Here is a 19,870-nt window from a genome sequence, read left to right on the forward strand (position 1 = left end):
CTGGGATACACAGCCACACCTCCCCAACTGCATCCTAGCTTCTATATCTAGCCAATTCTCGTGGCCTTTCACAACTTTGAAATTCTGAGACACACAAAGACGGTAACACCCCTGATCTGGACTTTGTCCGGCTCCATTCAATCTCCTACCTAGATAACCCACCTCTTACCCTTTGTCCCCCATGGAATTAGGAGTATAACAACAACTTAGACATTTTTAGGTGCTCCCTACAAACACACCTGTTTAGGGTGGCCAACCATGTTAACTTATCAAAATCCTTTATGTATGTACTGTAGCTTATTGTCTACTTCTCTGAACATAATTTGCCATCAAACTTATCTGTACCCAAAAGGCTCATGCAGCCTTTATCTACCCGCAACTTCTTCAAGATGGTTGTACCATCGTTGTAAATAAGCACCTGTTAATTGTGTCACCCCCACCTCATTGTAGATTGTAAGCTCAGAAGAGCAGAGTTATCATTATTTTTGCTTTAATTGTTTGATTATCTTAACCTTAGTGAAAGAGGCAATTTGTTACCAAGCCAATTTTTACAATTCTGACCACTGTCACTTTATGTGGTTATAGCTCTGGAACATATCAATGGATCTCACTGATTCTGAGATAGTTTATTTATGAAAAAAAAACAACGGAAATTTGGCAAAAATTATGACATTTTTGCAATTTACAACTTAATTTTTGTGGCCTTAAATCAGAGAGTCATATCACACAAGATAGTTACTAAATAACATTTCTTACATGTCTACTTTACATCAGCACAATTTTGGAAACAATTTTTTTGGTAGGACGCTATAAGCGATTTCTCATTTTTCCAACAAAATTTACAAAACCATTTTTTTTAGGGACCACCTCACATTTGAAATGAGTTTAGGGGTTCAATATAACAGAAAATACTCAAAAGTGACACCATTTAAAAAACTGCACCCCTCAAAGAGTGAAAAACCGCATTCAACCCTTCATATGCTCCACGAGCTAAAGCTAAAGAGCTAGAGCTAAAGCAATGTGGAAGGAAAAAATGAACATTTTACTTTTTTCACAAAAATTTACTTTTGAGCCAAATTTTTTTCTATTTTCACAAAGGTATCAGGAGGAGAAAATGGACCACAAAATGTGCTGTGCAATTTCTCCTGAGTACGTGGATACCCATTATGTGGAGGAAAGCCACTGTTTGAGCGCATGGCAGGAATCAAAATGGAGGGAGCACTGTTTGACTTTTTGAACGCAAAATTGACTGGAATCAATGGCGGGCTCCAAGTCGTGTACCCCTTGATGTACCTAAATAGTGGAAATCCCCCAATTCTAACTCCAACCTTAACACAGCCCTAATCACAACCTTAACCCTAACACACCCCTAATCACTGCACATGCCCCCCCCCCCAAATTTCTTCCCATAAGACACTGAGGGCCAGGGTACATAGCCGGGGGAACTGGGGGACATCCCATGTAAAGGGACGGCTCTGGGGACCCCATTTATCTCTCCTCTGATGTGCTAGATTATATTGCCGTTGTTCCATGAATAATGGTGATTGCAACACTGGGGTCGGTAAAAACCGACCCGAATCATGTTCTCTGGGGTCTCAGCTACCCTCCGTAGCTAAGACCCCAGAGATTTTCTGACGCTGGGGGGTGCTTTCCACTTATTTCTCAGTGCCGTCAAAAAGCGGCGCTGAGCCTTAAGTACCCTTAACTGCAGCCGTTGAAAGCCGTGTCGGCGGTCGTTAAGGGGTTAAACTTGGCAGCTTTTGAATGTTTTATATGAACTACTAACTTCTAAAGCTATGATTGGCCAACAGCACAGAGATGGATAAAGTACACTTCTCCTAAGAAGAATCTGTTACCACCCATGTGATTGAAGGGAAAATTTATATATAAACTTCTATGGCTCATATCTCGGTAACAAGTGGACTATACAAAACAGAAAACAAAACTGTCACTCAGCGTTTCAGTCCTTATCTCAGGATGTATCCAGGTTAAAACTAAAAAAAAATCATGAAAAGTTCTCTTTATAAATTATTTATCAGAAATATTTTGACCAATTTAGACTAAATCACAAGACACTGTTTAAAGTTGTACATTCATTTTAATGTTTTTGTGAAAATAACAGAACGCTAAGATGCAGTTTCTTCATTAAAATCCCATGTAATCTTTATTGGCAGATCTCCCATCTTCTCTTTGTACACTTTATCAAACATCTCACTCTGTGCCACCGTCATTGTAGTTTTCCAGTCACCAACAATCCCTGGTAAAAAGAAGAGAAAACTCTGAGCCACTATCTTTATGGACAATGGACTGTATAATTCATTAGATTAAAGTATGCCTTCTCCTTGCTAACATTTTATGGAATGGTTTCCAGTGGCAAGAGTTGTCTGGCAACATATTATCCACTGCTCCCCATAAATATGTAAAATATATATGCTCAGCCAGCAGTGATACTAGTAAGTATGGCACTTTCTTGTGCCTACATGACACAAAACTGCTTGTGGCTTATGTACAACACTGATATGACCAGAGCTTACATGCTAGATACTAACTTTTAAAAATTTCATTTACACTTGTTGCTTCTTTTATCAATTTCAACAACCCATTTTACTTTTACTTTACCTTTACGGAGAAAACTTCCTTTATTCTTGTCTAAATGTTCATTTGAAACAAATGTATAATTAGCAAGAGGATCATGTTTCATGTTCTTAAAAGTTGCTTTTTCCACCACGATGTCTATTGCTTTATCATCAAGCTTTATGTCCACAAATTTGCAGATTTTCAGCACAGCAGATCGAAGGTCCTAAAACAGACACAACCCCCCAATATCGTTACATAAGTATTAAGCCATCAAGTAATCTGGTTCTATATGTATGTCATCTATAACATTTCAATAACATTTTGTCAGTTTTACAGCAATTAGGTGCAAGCATAATGGCTTTAATTGGCTATGATCCAATTTTAGTGATTCTGATTTGCATTTGTGACGCCCAGGAGACCGGGGTACCCAGCACCGGACCAATGGAGTCTGTCTCTTGAGGGGGATGTCACGGGTGGCTTGACCCGGTGCTGTGGCCTCAGGCAATGCACAGTGTAAGGGGTAAGGGGTATCGTGAGGGGACAGGCACTTACTTGATCAGCAGCAGGTTCTCCCAGCGGTGACGATCCCGATCCTGGATAGATGGCTATTGTCCAAATGAAAGACTGAGGCACTGAAACGTTTAACCAGTTTACTTTAACATAAAAGGATTTACAACCAGTCCTGTCACCGGAGTCTGTATGGGAACTCTGAGTTACTTTGACCCTGCCGGGGTCTTCGCCTCTTATTGTGCGCAATTTCTGTGTGGCCCTGCTGCTGTATGTGAACTGGCTGCCGGCCCAATCTGTCCCCTCCGGGTCCTGGTTCGACGGGCAACTCGAGTCCTTTTATCGGCTTACCCCCTCCGGAAGTACCGCTGAACTCTGTGTCTGTTGCTGCATCCGGCCCTAGTGAAGCTGATATCACCTCACGTTTTTCCGGTTGCTGTATTATATGTAATGAATACAGCCACGGATCCGGTATCCGTCTTTGCGCCTGTTCTGGGTAGTGATTAATGCTACCTGGTTCTCACAATGTCCTTTTTCTCTATCCCTCTTCTCCTCAGGCCGGTGATTTAGGCCTGGTAACAGTCACAGGGCTGTTAGAGATTCAACTGTATGACCTCTCACTTTCAGCTCCTTAGCCCAACTGCCATTTCTTCTCTCAGACCAGAATGGATCAAGGGGAGTCTCTGGAGCTCCCCCTTCTGGCCGGAGGTGGTAGTGCAGTCTTGCTATTTTAGTAATTGTATTTACTGTCAGTAACTATTTTTGTGGCAAATACCCCTAGGGGTGCCACATTCCCCCTTAGTTAAGAACAGTACTCCGGGACTGTGGGACAATAACATTTTGAAACAACAATTAATATGTACAGAGTCTTAAAAATGAAAAGTTACAAAAACCACTCAAGGAAACAAAAATAGAGTTCTGTAAAAAGTCACTTCAAATAGCGTCCATTAATACAGTCCTATCCTTGAAGGTACTAGGAAAGGCACTGCACTTTGTGTCCAGGAATTTAGTTCCATTTTTCCAACGGAGTTATCAATATAAAGTCTAAAGAAAGTTCAAAAAGAGCAAAAAGCAAAGTTCAAAAAGCAGTCTTTCCGGAGCTTTGATTTAGTGCCTCCGGGCTGATAAAAAGTTCAAGAATATGCAAGAAGTTCATACAGACAAGTCTCTGTAGGCACTGGGCTTAAACGTTGCAGACTGATAACAATGACTATACTACATTTTCTGCTTAACTATATACGGCATAACATATATACAATTCACATTATGAGCTTTATAGTTGGTAATCTGCATACCTGGCCGGTAATTGACCCTGGGTACTACGCTGTGATCTACGTAATAGCGGTGTCTCTTCATGTGGTGTACTACTGTCTACTGCGGATGTAGTATCTGCCCGCTCTGCTAAAGATAATTCCACGACTATGGAGTTGGCAAGTCCACCGTGAATGGGATTACTCTGACCAGGAATCTGTTCTTCCTGGCCTGGAACCTCCTGTAGTACGGGGTCAGCCTCTTCCTGTCTTGGGACTTCTGGTATTGGGTTCGGTGTTGGGTAAAAGGCCACCATGGGAACCACTACTGCATCATGGTATGTTAGTAGGGTTTTGGGAAAGTCTCCTATACAGGTGTGATACATTTCCTCTTCTTTTTCCTTTACTGGTTGAACCTGCATGGGTTGAATAACTTCTGGTTCTGGCTGGACAACTTCTGGCTCTTTCAATGCTTCCGGACACAATTTAAGATTGTCTCTTGACACTAATACAGATGTTAAGCCTCCGTTTTTGCTAATGAGACACATTTTAGGATTATCCATTCTTGTTGGTAAAACTGTGTAGGGTACGGCTTCCCACTGATTGTCTAGTTTATTGGTTCGACGGTTTCTCTTGAGCACTTGATCACCCGGTCTTAATGGGGTCGCTAGAGCATTCTGGTTGAAAGTTCGCTCTTGTCTTTCTCTAGTTTGCTGATGGCTTCTTTCCACACTCTCTTGCACTTGGCGATACTGCTTTTGCCGTATGATATCCCAATTGGAGTCTTGAACTTCTGCGTCTGGTTTCAGAATTCCCATTTCTAGATCGATTGGTAATTGGCCGGGTCTTGCACGCATAAGGTAAGCTGGGGTGCAGTTGGTGGAGCTCACCGGGACATGATTATACAGATCCACCAAGTCAGGCAATTTCTCTGGCCATTGATTCCTTTCTGTCTCAGGTAAAGTCTTTAGTAGGTCTATTACAATATGGTTCATCTTCTCGCATAAGCCGTTTGTTTGTGGATGATAGGCCGTCGTCCGGATCTTTTTGCAACCATACATATTACAGAATTCTCTGAAGATCTCTGATTCAAAGGCTGTACCTTGGTCGGTGAGAACCTGTTCCGGATATCCATGGGGTCTACAAAAGTACGTTTGGAACGCTTTGGCTGCTGTTTTTGCTGTCAGATCTTTTACGGGTACTACTACCAAGAAGCGTGAATAATGGTCCACGATGGTCAAGGCATAGACATAGCCGGACCGGCTTGGTATTAACTTCACGTGGTCTATGGCTACAAGTTCAAGTGGTTGTTTGGTGATTATGGGCTGCAGTGGTGCTCTTTGGTTCTTTTGATCGTTTCTTCTGAGGTTGCACGGGCCACAATTTCTGCACCACTGTTCGATTGATTTTCTCATCCCGACCCAATAAAATCTTTCTCTTAGAAGTACTTCTAACTTTTTCCAACCGAAGTGACCAGCACCATTATGGTAAGCTTCGAGGACCATCTTCACATCTTGTTTAGGCACGATAATCTGCCAAACCAATTCATGTGTTTTCGGATTGGTGTACCTTCTACAGAGCTTCCCTTGATACAGGAACATTTTGCCTCTCTCTTTCCAGAGTTGATGCGTCTCTTCTGGGGCATCCTCATCGGGATATGCACTTTGCTCAGTTAACAGTTCCTTCACCAACTTCACAGCCGGATTGCTGTCTTGAGTGTCAGCCCATCTATGGTGTGCTAACGGATTAAAATTCACCTCTTGTTGTTTCTGATAGGTACTTGACTGATGATGTTTCGCCTTGGGATGATGGAAGGCTGGTAGTTCAATTTCTTCAAGCTCCCCCGTTTCTTCTTCTACATCTCTCAAGTGTGGCATCCGGGATAGGGCATCGGCATTTCCATTCTTGCGACCTGCTCGATACTTGATTATGAAGTTGTAATTAGATAACCGGGCTATCCATCGCTGTTCTAACGCACCTAATTTGGCTGTGTCCAGGTGGGTCAATGGATTGTTGTCAGTATAGACAATAAATTCTGTAGCGGCCAGATAGTGTTTGAAACGTTCAGTCACAGCCCAAACTACTGCCAGTAGTTCCAATTTGAAGGAGCTGTAATTTTCTGAATTTCTTTCAGTAGGCCGGAGCTTTCTACTTGCAAAGGCGATGACTTTCTCCCGACCTTCTTGCTTTTGTGACAGCACCGCTCCTAGTCCCACATTACTGGCATCGGTGTAGAGGATGAAAGGTTGATGGTAATCTGGGTATGCCAGAACCTCTTCTCCGGTTAGTGCCTTCTTTAGTTGTTCAAAGGAGTCTTCCCTTTCGTCGTTCCACTGAAAAGGAGGGTTTCGGTTTGAAGGTTTCTTCGTCTGCCCTACCAAGGTGTCTTGCAAGGGTGCTGCCAACTTGGTAAATCCTTTTATAAATCTGCGCTAGTAACCCACCAATCCCAGGAATTGTCTCACTTCTTTTGCGCTGGTAGGTCTTGGCCAATCCCTTATGGCGCTTATTTTCTCGGGATCTGGTGCTACTCCCTCCGAACTCACGATGTGTCCCAGGTACTGTACCTTTGGCTTGAGAAGGTGACATTTGGATGGCTTGACTTTCATGCCATACCTGGATAAGGCTTCGAACACTTCTGCCAGGTCTATTAAGTGTTGTTCGTAAGTCTTTGAGTAGACGATCACATCATCTAGGTACAGGAGGACGGTCTCGAAGTTCTTGTGTCCGAGGCAGCATTCCATCAGCCGCTGGAAGGTACCGGATGCGTTGCAGAGTCCGAACGGCATGCGATTAAATTCACATAGACCCATTGGTGTGGTGAATGCTGTCTTTTCCTTATCTCTCTCAGCCACAGGGACTTGCCAATACCCGCTTGTTAAGTCTAAGGTGGAAAAATAATTAGCAGATTTCAAAGCAGTTAAGGACTCTTCTATCCTAGGCAAGGGGTAGGCGTCTTTATGGGTGATGTTATTAATCTTCCGGTAGTCTACGCACATTCTCATGGTTCCGTCCTTTTTTTTGACAATCACTAGAGGGGCCGCCCAGGGGCTACAGCTGTCTCTTATTACCCCGGCCTGTTTCATCTCCCTCAGCATATCTTTTGCACACTGATAGTGAGCGGGCGGTATGGGTCTATATCTTTCTTTTATTGGGGGATGGTCACCGGTGGGGATTGTGTGTTCTACCCCTTCTATCCGTCCGAAGTCCAATGGGTGTTTACTGAAGACTTGTTCATATTCCATCACTAGCCTATACACCCCTTGTTTTTGATGGGTAGGTGTTGAATTTATGCCCACGTGTAGCTGTTGGCACCAATCCTCCATTTCTCCATCTGAGCCATTGCCTTCCACCTGACAGGTTGGTTCTAAGGGCTCAATGGTTGTGATGGCATTGTTGTCAACAGTATATAGCTTTGCCATTGTAGCATACCTTGGCAAAGTGACCTCTTCCTCTCCACAGTTCAAAAGTCGAACGGGCACTCGTCCCCGGTGTACCTCGACTATCCCTCGTGCTGTGAGTATAGTGGGCCTGCTGTCGGTGTACACTGGTTCTATTAAGGCTTGATAATCTCGTCCCTTAGTACCAATGGCTGCTCTACACCATACCAGCATTTCTGTTTTTGGTGGGATTACAATAGACGTTGGATCACTTACCCTCACACTGCCGATTTCTCCACCTGCAACTTCTACCTGTTGCCTTAACATCAATACTTTTATTTCCCTCCGGAGAACTCTCTGCTGGCAGGATTGGGCAGTTTCAGCAATTTGCTGTAAGACAGAAATAACTTCGGAAAAGCAGTTCTCTAACACATTCATTCCTATCAATACAGTTGGTTCACAGTTCCGCCGGTCAACATCAACAACAATTATACCCTGTTTCTTCAATTCTACTTTACCAATCTTTATGGTCATCTCCCTGAATCCTAGTTTCGGTACCAACTTACCATTACTGGCCCATATATCTAGTTCAACATCAGAGGGCCCTTTATCAATATCTGCATCAGCCCAGTACCTCTTATAAAGGATATACGGTATAGATGAAATCTGGGAACCTGTGTCCAGCAAAGCGTTGAGAGGAATTCCGTCCAGCACGATAGGGATAATGGGTCGTCCTCCGATGTACCTGTCGTGCCAGGGTGTTGGGCCTTGAAAGTTCATTCCTGTGAAGCGGCCCGCATTCCCAGGGGATTCCCATTTAAATCACAATCTCGTGCAAAGTGGCCTGGCTGCTGGCAACGGCGGCAAATGGGCTGTCCATCCGGTTGGTAGCGGTCGCGGGGTCGTCCTCTCCATGTCGGGTATCTCCGGGGTCTCATCCATGGAACATCTTCTCTACTTTTTGCCAACTCCATCTTGGGTCCTCTCATCTCCTGCATGGTTTTAGCCATTGAAGCAACAACATCAGTTAAAGAGTCAAGCTTTTGTTGAAGAGCCTCATTAGTACTGGGCCCCAGGGGCTTAGCAATGGCCCCGGACATAGCTGATGTCACTGGTACTCCATGTTGTTGAGGAGCCTCTGCCATGAGTTGCGCAGGCTCCTGATCCCGAGGTGCTTCTGCCAGCTGGAGACGTATAACGCTCTCCTTTAATTGGGCAAATGTCAATTCAGGGTTCTTAAAAACAAGCATGCTCACATGCCCCCGGTGAGAAGGGGTGTAGAGTCCCTCAATAAATTGATCTCTTAGCAGTTTATCCGCTCCGGTGTTAAAAATGGGTTCAGCCAGTGTAAGTGATTTAAGGGCTTCCTGCAGGTTTAAGGCAAAGTCTCTCACGCCCTCATTAGCTTTTTGTTTGCAATTAAAGAATCGTACTTTAGCTTTGCTGCTGGCAGTGGTTTCAAATGTAGCTTTTAATCCAGCAAATATGCGTTCAACAGTGCCTTTTAGATCAGCTGCCCATGCTGTGACTTCTCGCTTAGCATGGCCACTTAACTGCATCATCAGGAGACTAACACGCTGAACTTCACCCACGGGGAACATGTCAAAATGGGCCAGCATCTTTTCTCTGAAATCGTCAAGGGTATTAGGCTCACCTTCATACATTGGAAGCCATGGACCACCCGGGGTATATGGCATCAGCACCGGCATGATGGGCGCCACTCCTTGCACCGCTGCGCTACCGGACTCTCTTTCGACACTCTGTCTTTCAGCTGCATTAGCGTCGCCGGGTGCTGCGGCGTCTCCGTGCTGCGACATACTGTGCCCCCTTAGTTAATCCGGACCCTTCCGGTCCTCTGCTTCCGTCGGGATAGTGTAGATTCGTTCCGCTGTGCAGCAGGATCGATTTTCCCCTTGCTCTGACGTCAGAGCGCTCAGCTTGGTGCCGCCCACAATGACACGCCCCCTGCTGCTCCCGCCCGCCGCGCGCTCTGTAATGGCGGATTCTGAAGTTTTTCAGTTAGACTGGGGCTCAGGTAATGGCGCAGCTCAATCAACAGTCTCGTGCCCAACGGTCACGAGGTGATCACCTCAGGGGATGGCGGCCATCTTTACTCCATTATAACCAATGGGGAAAAGTCACTTTCAATAGTTTTCAATGGGAAATGGAATTTTCTTTAATAAAGTCAATTTTCAAGATTTTTCATCCAAGTTTTCACAATTTTGGACTCCAATCATGGCACACAATACCCGGTATACAGGCTGGCTGTATCCTGTTCGTGACGCCAATTGTGACGCCCAGGAGACCGGGGTACCCAGCACCGGACCAATGGAGTCTGTCTCTTGAGGGGGATGTCACGGGTGGCTTGACCCGGTGCTGTGGCCTCAGGCAATGCACAGTGTAAGGGGTAAGGGGTATCGTGAGGGGACAGGCACTTACTTGATCAGCAGCAGGTTCTCCCAGCGGTGACGATCCCGATCCTGGATAGATGGCTATTGTCCAAATGAAAGACTGAGGCACTGAAACGTTTAACCAGTTTACTTTAACATAAAAGGATTTACAACCAGTCCTGTCACCGGAGTCTGTATGGGAACTCTGAGTTACTTTGACCCTGCCGGGGTCTTCGCCTCTTATTGTGCGCAATTTCTGTGTGGCCCTGCTGCTGTATGTGAACTGGCTGCCGGCCCAATCTGTCCCCTCCGGGTCCTGGTTCGACGGGCAACTCGAGTCCTTTTATCGGCTTACCCCCTCCGGGAGTACCGCTGAACTCTGTGTCTGTTGCTGCATCCGGCCCTAGTGAAGCTGATATCACCTCACGTTTTTCCGGTTGCTGTATTATATGTAATGAATACAGCCACAGATCCGGTATCCGTCTTTGCGCCTGTTCTGGGTAGTGATTAATGCTACCTGGTTCTCACAATGTCCTTTTTCTCTATCCCTCTTCTCCTCAGGCCGGTGATTTAGGCCTGGTAACAGTCACAGGGCTGTTAGAGATTCAACTGTATGACCTCTCACTTTCAGCTCCTTAGCCCAACTGCCATTTCTTCTCTCAGACCAGAATGGATCAAGGGGAGTCTCTGGAGCTCCCCCTTCTGGCCGGAGGTGGTAGTGCAGTCTTGCTATTTTAGTAATTGTATTTACTGTCAGTAACTATTTTTGTGGCAAATACCCCTAGGGGTGCCACACATTGTTTATGCGGAAGAAAGTTAATTTTTTGTGTTTAGATATAATCATTAAAATGAACACAGAACTTCCAATTTCCCTATTTTGCATCTTTTGTTTACAAGTGAATGATATATAACTGACAACCAGTAGACATGAATCTCTGGTGCTCACTTCCATGCAATTCTGTGTTGTGCAGTTTGTCTCCCTGTGTTGAAAAATACAAAGACCCTACTTCATCATTTAAATTTTTTTGCTGCAATTTTCTGCTTTACTTTGCAATATTAATTGCTCTCTACGCGTGCACAATGACGCTTAAGGTCTTGTGCCGTAGCTGCCGTGATTGGCTGGACGCAGTGCGCATGTGCCATATGCGCTACTTCTATTGGTTCACACAGACCATGTGACCCATCATGTGACCGATCCTCAGGGCTACAAGAAGGTCCTTGCTGTACACCCTCACCGAATCCGCTTGAGAAAGCGATGTCTGGAACATGCAAAACGCGTATTGGGGCCTTGCCACCTGGCTCGGAGTCACCCATCCATCTCTGGTAAGCTCTGCCCCGCTCCTATATTTGTTACCTGATTATATGCGTTTTACGTATTGGGATAGGTCTGACCAGGGTGTACTAATCGATACTATTGCGCATTTATTGCTCTATTTACCATGGATGATGATTCATGATCTATGATGCATGAACCTTTTGTATGTGATTGTCTATGCATCTCATCACTTTATCCTAGTGCTATGTTTTATTAATACTTTAGTAAAATTTATACATGATTTTACTACATTAATCAGATACTCCTTATTCTCCTATTTTCTAATAACTCTAAATGTATATACTGTATGTAGTTGAATAAATTACATTTTTTGTAGACTGTAAAATGCGAGATGGACCGGTCTGGAATAGGACCGCATCAGCCCACAGAACTTGTAATGGACTCAGATAGTGTTAACAGCTATGGCAAAGAAGAAAGCCATCAGATCATCAGATTCCTACTCCTTCACTCACACTAACATATCTTCAGTCTGCCTGAGGCCAGCATAATGCAGAAAACGTCAGGTAGATCTATGACATCACTTCACAGTATCACCTGTGTGGCACAAGACACTGCAATGGTGAAGGAGGAAGGAGAGAAAGAGAACATCATCGCTCATCGTGGAAGCACAGCTAGGTGAATTTTGCTTTATATAGTTCATTACCAGGCACTATGTGGATGCACAGGAGGACATTATTACTAAAGGGGCTATATTAGTATGAGAGTACAGTATGCAGCGGGGCATTATTAGTACAGGGTAGCTATATTAATATGAGGATGCACAAGGGGCATTATTAATATATGATACTACATTATTATGAGGAGGCGTTAGGGGGCATTATTACTACACAGGGCTATCAATTGTGGACAAAGCCAGTGGAATTAATACTAGAAGACATTGGAGGCCTTACTACTAAAGGAGTGCTTTAGTATCATAAGGAGGCAATAGGAGCATAATTACTAAGAGAAGGCATGTGGGCTTGAGGCTATGTGCACACGTTCAGGATTGCTTGCAGAAATTTCCTGAGCAAAACAGGACATTTTCTGCAAGAAATCCGAATGTGTTTTTCTCGCGTTTTTATGGGTTTTTGGTGCTTTTTTGGTGCATTTTTTTGTGGATTTTCCAGAGGTTCTCAATGCAATAGTATAGTGGGAAATCCACAAAAACGCGGAAAAACACGCATCATGTGAACAAAAATTGCGGAATGCATTCTAAATGATGGGATGCATAATGTATGCATCTTTTCGAGTTTTTATAGCGAAAAAACACAACAAAAAGCGACAAATCTGCAACATGTGCACACAGCCTTATAGTTACAGGGGGCTCAGGGGTGGACAGATCATTGGTGCAACCTGTGCTCCCGCACAGGGGCCCAATAGGTAAAGGGATCCATTTGTACCTCCAAGGCAGGTGGAAATGTGCATTGTGATGAACTATTGGGCTGCAAACATCCTATATAATGTTCTTGCACAGTGGCCCTTTTATGTCTTGTGTCTGCCAGTAAGGACGTTGTATTACTATGCGGAAGCACAAAGGGGACTTGTATTGCGATGATGAGGCATAGGGGGAATCTTACTATATTAAGGCATAGAGAAGGGCACTATTACTATATGGAAACATAGAAGAGGGCACTGTTACTTTGTGTCGGCCCAGTGAGGTCAGTATAACAACATGAATGCACAGAGGGGATGTTTTTACTGTTTGGGGTACAAAAGGAGGGTACTATTACTGGGCAGGGCACAGAGATTGCAGTATTTCTCTTTAGGAAGCCATGCATAGAACTATGTGGTTTGTGTAGAGGTTTTTAGAATGTAGAGAGTATGCTGAAAAAGTAATGAGCCTATTATGTTCCATTTTCTACAGATGCATCTTGGGCGGAAGATGTGGACATGGTGGTCTGTGCCTAAGCGACATAAAATGAAAAATGAACAAAAGCAAAAGCAAAACTGTCTACAGTTATCTCAAGGGCTGACACATTGAAAATCATATATATAGAAAGGCACCACAAAATCAGAGTAACTAAAAATTACAAAAGTTTATTAAATAAGCATATAAAAAAGTAGTAAACAAAGAAACAACAAGGGATGTGACAAGGTAAGCCAGACTCAGGTGGCACCACAAACAGAGACAGATACATTCAGGTACATAAAAGTAGAGTATGTGTAATATGCTGCTGCAGTGCAGTATAGAGCAACCTCCACCAGGGGGTGCTGGTTAAGGAAAGGAGGTTGTACACTCAGCGCAGCAACACTGAACAACAACACAGGTGTCACAGGTAAAGAAAGAGACGTGAAACAAGCCAAGGTCATACACAGAGATAGCAGCGCAGTACAGAAGGGGCGAGCAGAGAATAGTCGGGGACAAGCAAGATGTCAGAGCCTACCGGGAACGTGGAAACCAAAACGTGAGACGTAAGATGGAGTCGGGGTACAGACCAAAGGTCAGAACAAGTCATAAATGGGTGCAGGCAGTCAGAGGCAACGAGGAACACTAGTACATGGATCCAGATCAGGTGCTCAAACCGAGCAGCATGAGCTATAGCTGACACTGGTCCACAGGCTGCAGAGGACTTAAATAGCTCAGCCAGCTTCAAAGTGAGGCAGAGGGGATTAATTCCCACATGACCAGTCCAGAGATAGGACAGCTGAACACAAACTCAGAACTGGATCATGACATCCCTATTATACTATTTCTAGTGTGGTGAAATTGATGCCAATTTGATGGTGCCTGCCAATAATTGTTTGAAATGTGAGCACTCCTGATTGGGTCTCTCCATATCCTGGGTTGGCTGTCATGGGAAAATATGTTGCTCCCCATTATACTATTTCTACTGTAGTGAAATTGATGCCACTTTGTTGGTGTCTGCCACTAATTTTTGAAGATGCTTACACTCCTGGTTGTGTGTCCATCTGCTGGGTTGGCTGGAAGGTAAGAGGTGTCGGTCCCTATTAAACTATTTCTACTTTCTTGAAATTGATGCCACTTCAGTGGTGTCAGGCCCTCATTTTTTGAAACTTGAGGATGACTGCCTGGGTGTCCATCTGTTGGGTTGGCTGTAGTGTAAGATGTGTTGGTCCTATTACAATATACTTTTTCTTCTGTGATGAAACTGATGCCACTTTGGTGGTGTCTACTTCTAATTGTTTGAAATGTGAACACTCCTGATGGTCCTCTCCATCTGCTGAGTTTGCAGTAGTGGAAGAGGTGTCAGTCCCTATTATACAATTTCTATGGAGATGAAATTGATGCTACTTTGGTGTTTGCCAATAATTTTTGGAAACGTGAACACTCCTGGTTGGGTGTCCATCTGTCGGTTTGGCTTTAGGTAAAGATGTGTTGGTCCCTATTATACTATTTCTACTGTGGTGAAATTGATGCCACTTTGTTGGTGTCTGCCACTAATTTTGGGAAATGTGAACACTCCCGATTGGGTTTCTCCATCTTCTGGGTTCACTGTAGTGGAAGAGATGTCGCTCCCTATTAAATATTTCTACTGTGGTTAAATTGATGCTACATTGTTGATGTCTGCCGCTAATTTTTGAAAATGCTTACACTCCTGGTTGTGTGTCCATCTGCTGGGTTGGCTGTAGTGGAAGATGTGTCGGTCCTTATTAAACTATTTTCTCCTCTCATGAAATTGATGGCTCTTTGGTGTTAGGCCCTGATTTTTTTTTAAATCTGAAGACTCCTGGATGGGAAATGTGAACACTCCTGATTGGGTCTCTCCATCTGCTGGGTTGGCTGTAGTGGAAGATGTGTCAGCCCTTATCATACTATTTCTACTGTGGTTAATTTGTCATTTGGTGGTGTCTGCCATTAGTTTTTGAAAATGTGAACACTCCTGATTGAGTGTCTATCTGCTGGTTTGGCTGTAGTGGAAGATGTGTTGATCCCTATTTATACTGTGGTAAAATTGATGCAACTTTGCTGGTGTCTGCCAGTAATTGTTTGAAATGTGAACATTTCTGATTGGGTCTCTCCATCTGCTGGGTTGTCTGGAGTGGAATATGTGTCGGTCCCTTTTAAACTGTTTCTAGTCTCCTGAAATTGATAACACTTTGTTGGTATCTGACCCTCACTTTCTGAAATTTGAGTACTCCTGCTTGGGTGTCCATCTGCTGGGTTGGCTGAAGTGGAAGATGTGTCATTCCCTATTATAATATTTCTACTGTGATGAAATTGGTGCTAGTTTGGTGGTGTCTTCCACTAATTTTAGGAAATGTGTACACTCCTGGTTGGGTGTCCATCTTCTGAGTTGGCTGTAGTGAAAGATGTGTCATTCCCTATTCTCTATTATAATATTTCTACTTTGGCGAAATTGATGCCACTTTGGTGTGTCTGCTACTAATTGTTTGAAATGTGAATGCTCCTGATTGGTTCTCTCCATCTGCTGGGTTTGCTTGAGTGAAAGATGTGTCGGCTTCTTTTAAACTATTTCTACTCTTGTGAAATTGATGCCACTTCGTTGGTGTCAGGCCCTCATTTTTTAACATTTGAAGACTCCTACTTGGGTATCCATCTGCTGGGTTGGCTGTAGCGTAAGAGATGTCGGTCCCTATTATACTAGTTCTACTGTAGTGAAATTGATGCCACTTTGTTGGTGTCTGCCACTAATTTTTGTAAATGTGTAAAGTCCTTGTTGGGTCTCCTTCATGCGTGTTCCCTGCAGCAGTAGGCCTCCGAGACTGTCAGGCCTCCATGCTCTTTGAATCAACTACCCGTGTTACAGTACTCTCCTTACATTTTTATGACAATAGTACAGTTTTCTATGAAACTGATATTTGTGCCACCTGAGTGGGGTTCAGCATGAAAGCAGGCTGAGCTGTTGCATGTGGTATCAGGGCTCCCAGCAGAACAGGACAACACTAATCCCTCACCCACCTCGTCTTAATTTGACGTTCAATTCAAAGCTTAAAATGCTGGCCCAGACCTTGATACCTCATGCATGGCTGATTGCTGCTGTGCCATGCTACAATTTGTATTGTGGGTGAATTGAATCCACTTTCCTGGTGTTTGCCCCTAATTTGATGTGTTTTGGCAGCTTTTGTGCCTGTTTGAAGGTGTTGTGTATGTGTTTGTTTTTTTGTGCCATTAACTTGAATGGTGTTCAGCTATGTTCGGCGAATATTCGACAAATTAATCTGCGAATATTGCACATTCGGCGATTGTAATCTGAACCAAACATTGAAATATTCACTTATTTCTAAATATTATTACCTGTAGCTTTGTACTGCAACCTAAATTCAACAGTTTATATCAGGGTTACTTGTATTCTATTTCCTATTAATTCTGATTTTAGCTGCATTTTTTTTGCCTTTTGAAGTGCTGCTGATCCCACCACCTCTGCACTGCTATGCTCTATCTTCATGGCGTCTTGCCAGGTTGGATCAGTGACTTTATCGTCTGACTTTTTGATCAACTTGTCAACTGTCTCATCATCATCAACCGCATGAGACTTTAATTGACGTAGCACATCGTCATCTTCTTCTAACCGTGACTGCACAAATATTTGGCCATCGCTACACATGATCACTACACCTACACATCACTGCACCCCTTATGTTCCTCTTGAAATGTCCAAGACGATAGGCCGGAATCCAAAAATAAATACAAATGTCAACACCTGCTCCTCAAAGTGATGAGTGAGGGATCACTTGTCTCCTGGGACTTGCCATGGTGGGAGGAAGAGGATCAATTTGATGATTTGGTGGTCCAGGCTCTTGGCTACTGAGACTGCACCTTGTGGAAAACAGGGTGGTGCTGGTGAACATACTGGAAGCTGCCATACAACTGACTACCTGTCCACACGATTCTGCCTCAAAGAGTCTTGTTCTGTGACCCCCGGCAAAGTGGAACAGTAATCTAGGCCTTGTCGATGAGCATATGTGTTGTGATCCAAAAGTATTTATTTGTGAGTGAGGACCGGCCGCGGTCCCTCCAAAATTTCTAAGTGGGGCAAGTTGCTGGCTATCCATATTTTATAAGTGAGAACAGTCTTTTGGCCCTCCAAACTTTGAGTATATATTTTTTTTAAATCAAATAGATTTTTTATTAAGAATAAGATTGCATTTACATGTAACATCCTTGTTTTCATTTCAAATTTTTAACAGTGTCAAACCCCATTATCCCCAACTTATCCCCCCCTTCCAGTAGACAGCTTACATCTTTTATTACCGCTTCCTCAAGCGAGGCATAATAGATCTTATCACAATTAAGACCACATGTATAATATTCCTTCCATCCACGGGCCCTCAACCTCCTTGCCCCCTTTACACAGTGTCTAACCCATTTCAAGCCATGAAGACCACAGCCCGTCAAACATTTCCATTTTCCCTCTTTTTTTTATAGACCCCTTTTTCCAATGCCAGACCATGCTTCACATATTGAAGGTATTCGCCTCTTGTGGGCGTTTCCTCCTTTATCTAGTTTCTCGCTATTACCTTTCAGGCCATATACAATAATCTGGCAATTGCTATCTTCAGGGTGTTGTCCACTCCAATCTCATCTACATAACCCAACAAACACACCACCAGTTCTCTTGGTATCGAGCATCTATACGCTCCTTCAACACGACTCAGAACCACCAGCCTAAAAGCAGCCAATCTCGGACACGTCCACATCATGTGAAATATTCCGGCATTTTCATTCTTACACCTCGGGAATTCAGAATTAGCTCGCAACCCTTCCTTATACAATACTTCTGGAGATTTGTACACTCTGTGTATTACATAAAGCTGCGACAGCCTATACGATTCACTCAGTGACAGTTTTGGAACCCATTCCAACACCGATTCCCACGTTTCATCTTCCAGGGGGCCCAGCTCCCTTTCCCACCTGATTCTCGCATTTATCGGGAATCCCAAGATGTACGTATGTAGCAAGTCTTTATATAAAGTGGAAAGAACCCCCTCGTAGTCCCTTCACCGCACACATATTCCAGCACCATATCTCTTTGGATTCTAAGGCTTTCACCCCTGTTCTGAGCTCTAAACGCGTGTCTCATCTGCGCATACTGATATTCCCCCGAGGACCTGAGACCAAACTCCAACTGCAATTGGGAAATTGCTCAATTATCTGATACATGTAGTGGATTCCCTTGACTTGCCACTCTGGTAGAGTCCCCACTGTTACAAACTCCGACAAATTATCATTATACTATAGCGGGGAGAACTTAGTCAGACCCGTAACCCCACAAATTTGTTTCCGTCTGCCCCACAGCTTACATATCAGAAATATAGTTGGATAGATTTTCCCAAGCGCACCCAGGGATCCATCTTCCAGGCACTGTACAACTGGGCTTCTTTTCGTCACCTCTTTCATCAACTGTTGTACAGCATTGGACGATACCTCATGCGCCCAGCCCTTTAAATGCTGACTCTGGGCTGCAAAAAAAATATACTTCAGGGTTGGGCAAAGCCAAACCACCATCTTCCTTGGGTGGCTGAAGCGTCTCCAATCTAATACGCGAGTGCTGTCTCCCCATGCTAAACTCCTGAACAGGGAATTAATGTGCCAAAATTTCCCGCGTGATATCCAAATTGGTGCGTTGTGCAAAATGTATAATATTTTAGGCATCAAAATCATTTTGATGAGATTGATCCGGCCCACCACCGACAAATGCAATTTAATCCAGGCACCCACCTTTGCCTTAAGAACTCCTAAAACCGGAGTCAAATTCCTATGCAGGTAATCTGTGACTGGCATAGAGATCCATATTTCCAAATATTTAAATTGATTTATCACCTTAAGTCACCCTTTCTCCAGAAGCTCACTCCCGTCCTCCCCCATGTCATCCACCTTAAACAAAACTGACTTACTCCAATTTATCGTCAGCCCCGACAAAGAGCCAAAACTTTCAATTAGCCCAATGGCACCCCTCAAGGAAGCTACCTGATCAGCCAGGAACAGTAGTAGATCGTCCGCGTATAGCGCTATCTTCTCTTCTATCATCCTGTATTTAAACCCAGACACCTCATCAGACTGTCGAATTTTGGCGGCTAATGGTTCCACAGCCAAAGCAAACAAAAGAGGGGAGAGCGGACACCCCTGTCTCGTCCCCCTATGTAGTTTTATAGTGTGAGACAACTCCCCGTTCACCCTAACTCTGACCTCCGGCTGCGCATACATCAACCGAATCCAAGACACAAACTGTGAGCCAAAGCCCATACACTGCAAAACCTGCCACAGATATCCCCATTCCACGCTGTCGAATGCCTTATGGGCATCTAAAGATGTGATAACTCTCTGGCCACAGTTGTCAGAACACAGCTGCACATTCATAAACAGCTTCCTCAGATTGACTGCCATAGATCTGTCAGGCTGGCATAAAACCAGACTGATCTGAGTGCACCAGCTTAGAGATAACACTCGTCAATCGGGTCGCCAACTCCCTGGCCAGTAGCTTGACATCCATAGCAAAAAAATTGGCCTATATGACTCAGGCTGCCCCA

The 19,870-nt window shown here is 44.0% G+C and overlaps 1 protein-coding gene across 2 annotated transcripts in view; it reads right to left on the minus strand.

The window, feature by feature from the left end:
- Window positions 1-2,078: 2,078 nt before the first annotated feature.
- The window catches only part of LOC138637470 (amine sulfotransferase-like), a 132,560-nt gene continuing 114,768 nt past the window's right edge, over window positions 2,079-19,870 (minus strand). The window contains exons 6-8 of one of the 2 annotated variants that reach the window (XM_069726184.1): window positions 7,991-8,104; window positions 2,620-2,800; window positions 2,079-2,257 (exon numbers count right to left, since the gene is read on the minus strand). In XM_069726184.1, coding sequence (XP_069582285.1) covers window positions 2,127-2,257; window positions 2,620-2,800; window positions 7,991-8,104 — 426 coding nt within the window. In that variant the 3' untranslated portion in view covers window positions 2,079-2,126. The remainder of the gene's footprint in view (window positions 2,258-2,619; window positions 2,801-7,990; window positions 8,105-19,870) is intronic. The other variant, XM_069726185.1, reaches the window with a different exon arrangement.

The sequence above is a fragment of the Ranitomeya imitator genome, chromosome 5 (assembly GCF_032444005.1).
Source record: "Ranitomeya imitator isolate aRanImi1 chromosome 5, aRanImi1.pri, whole genome shotgun sequence".
NCBI lineage: Eukaryota > Metazoa > Chordata > Amphibia > Anura > Dendrobatidae > Ranitomeya > Ranitomeya imitator.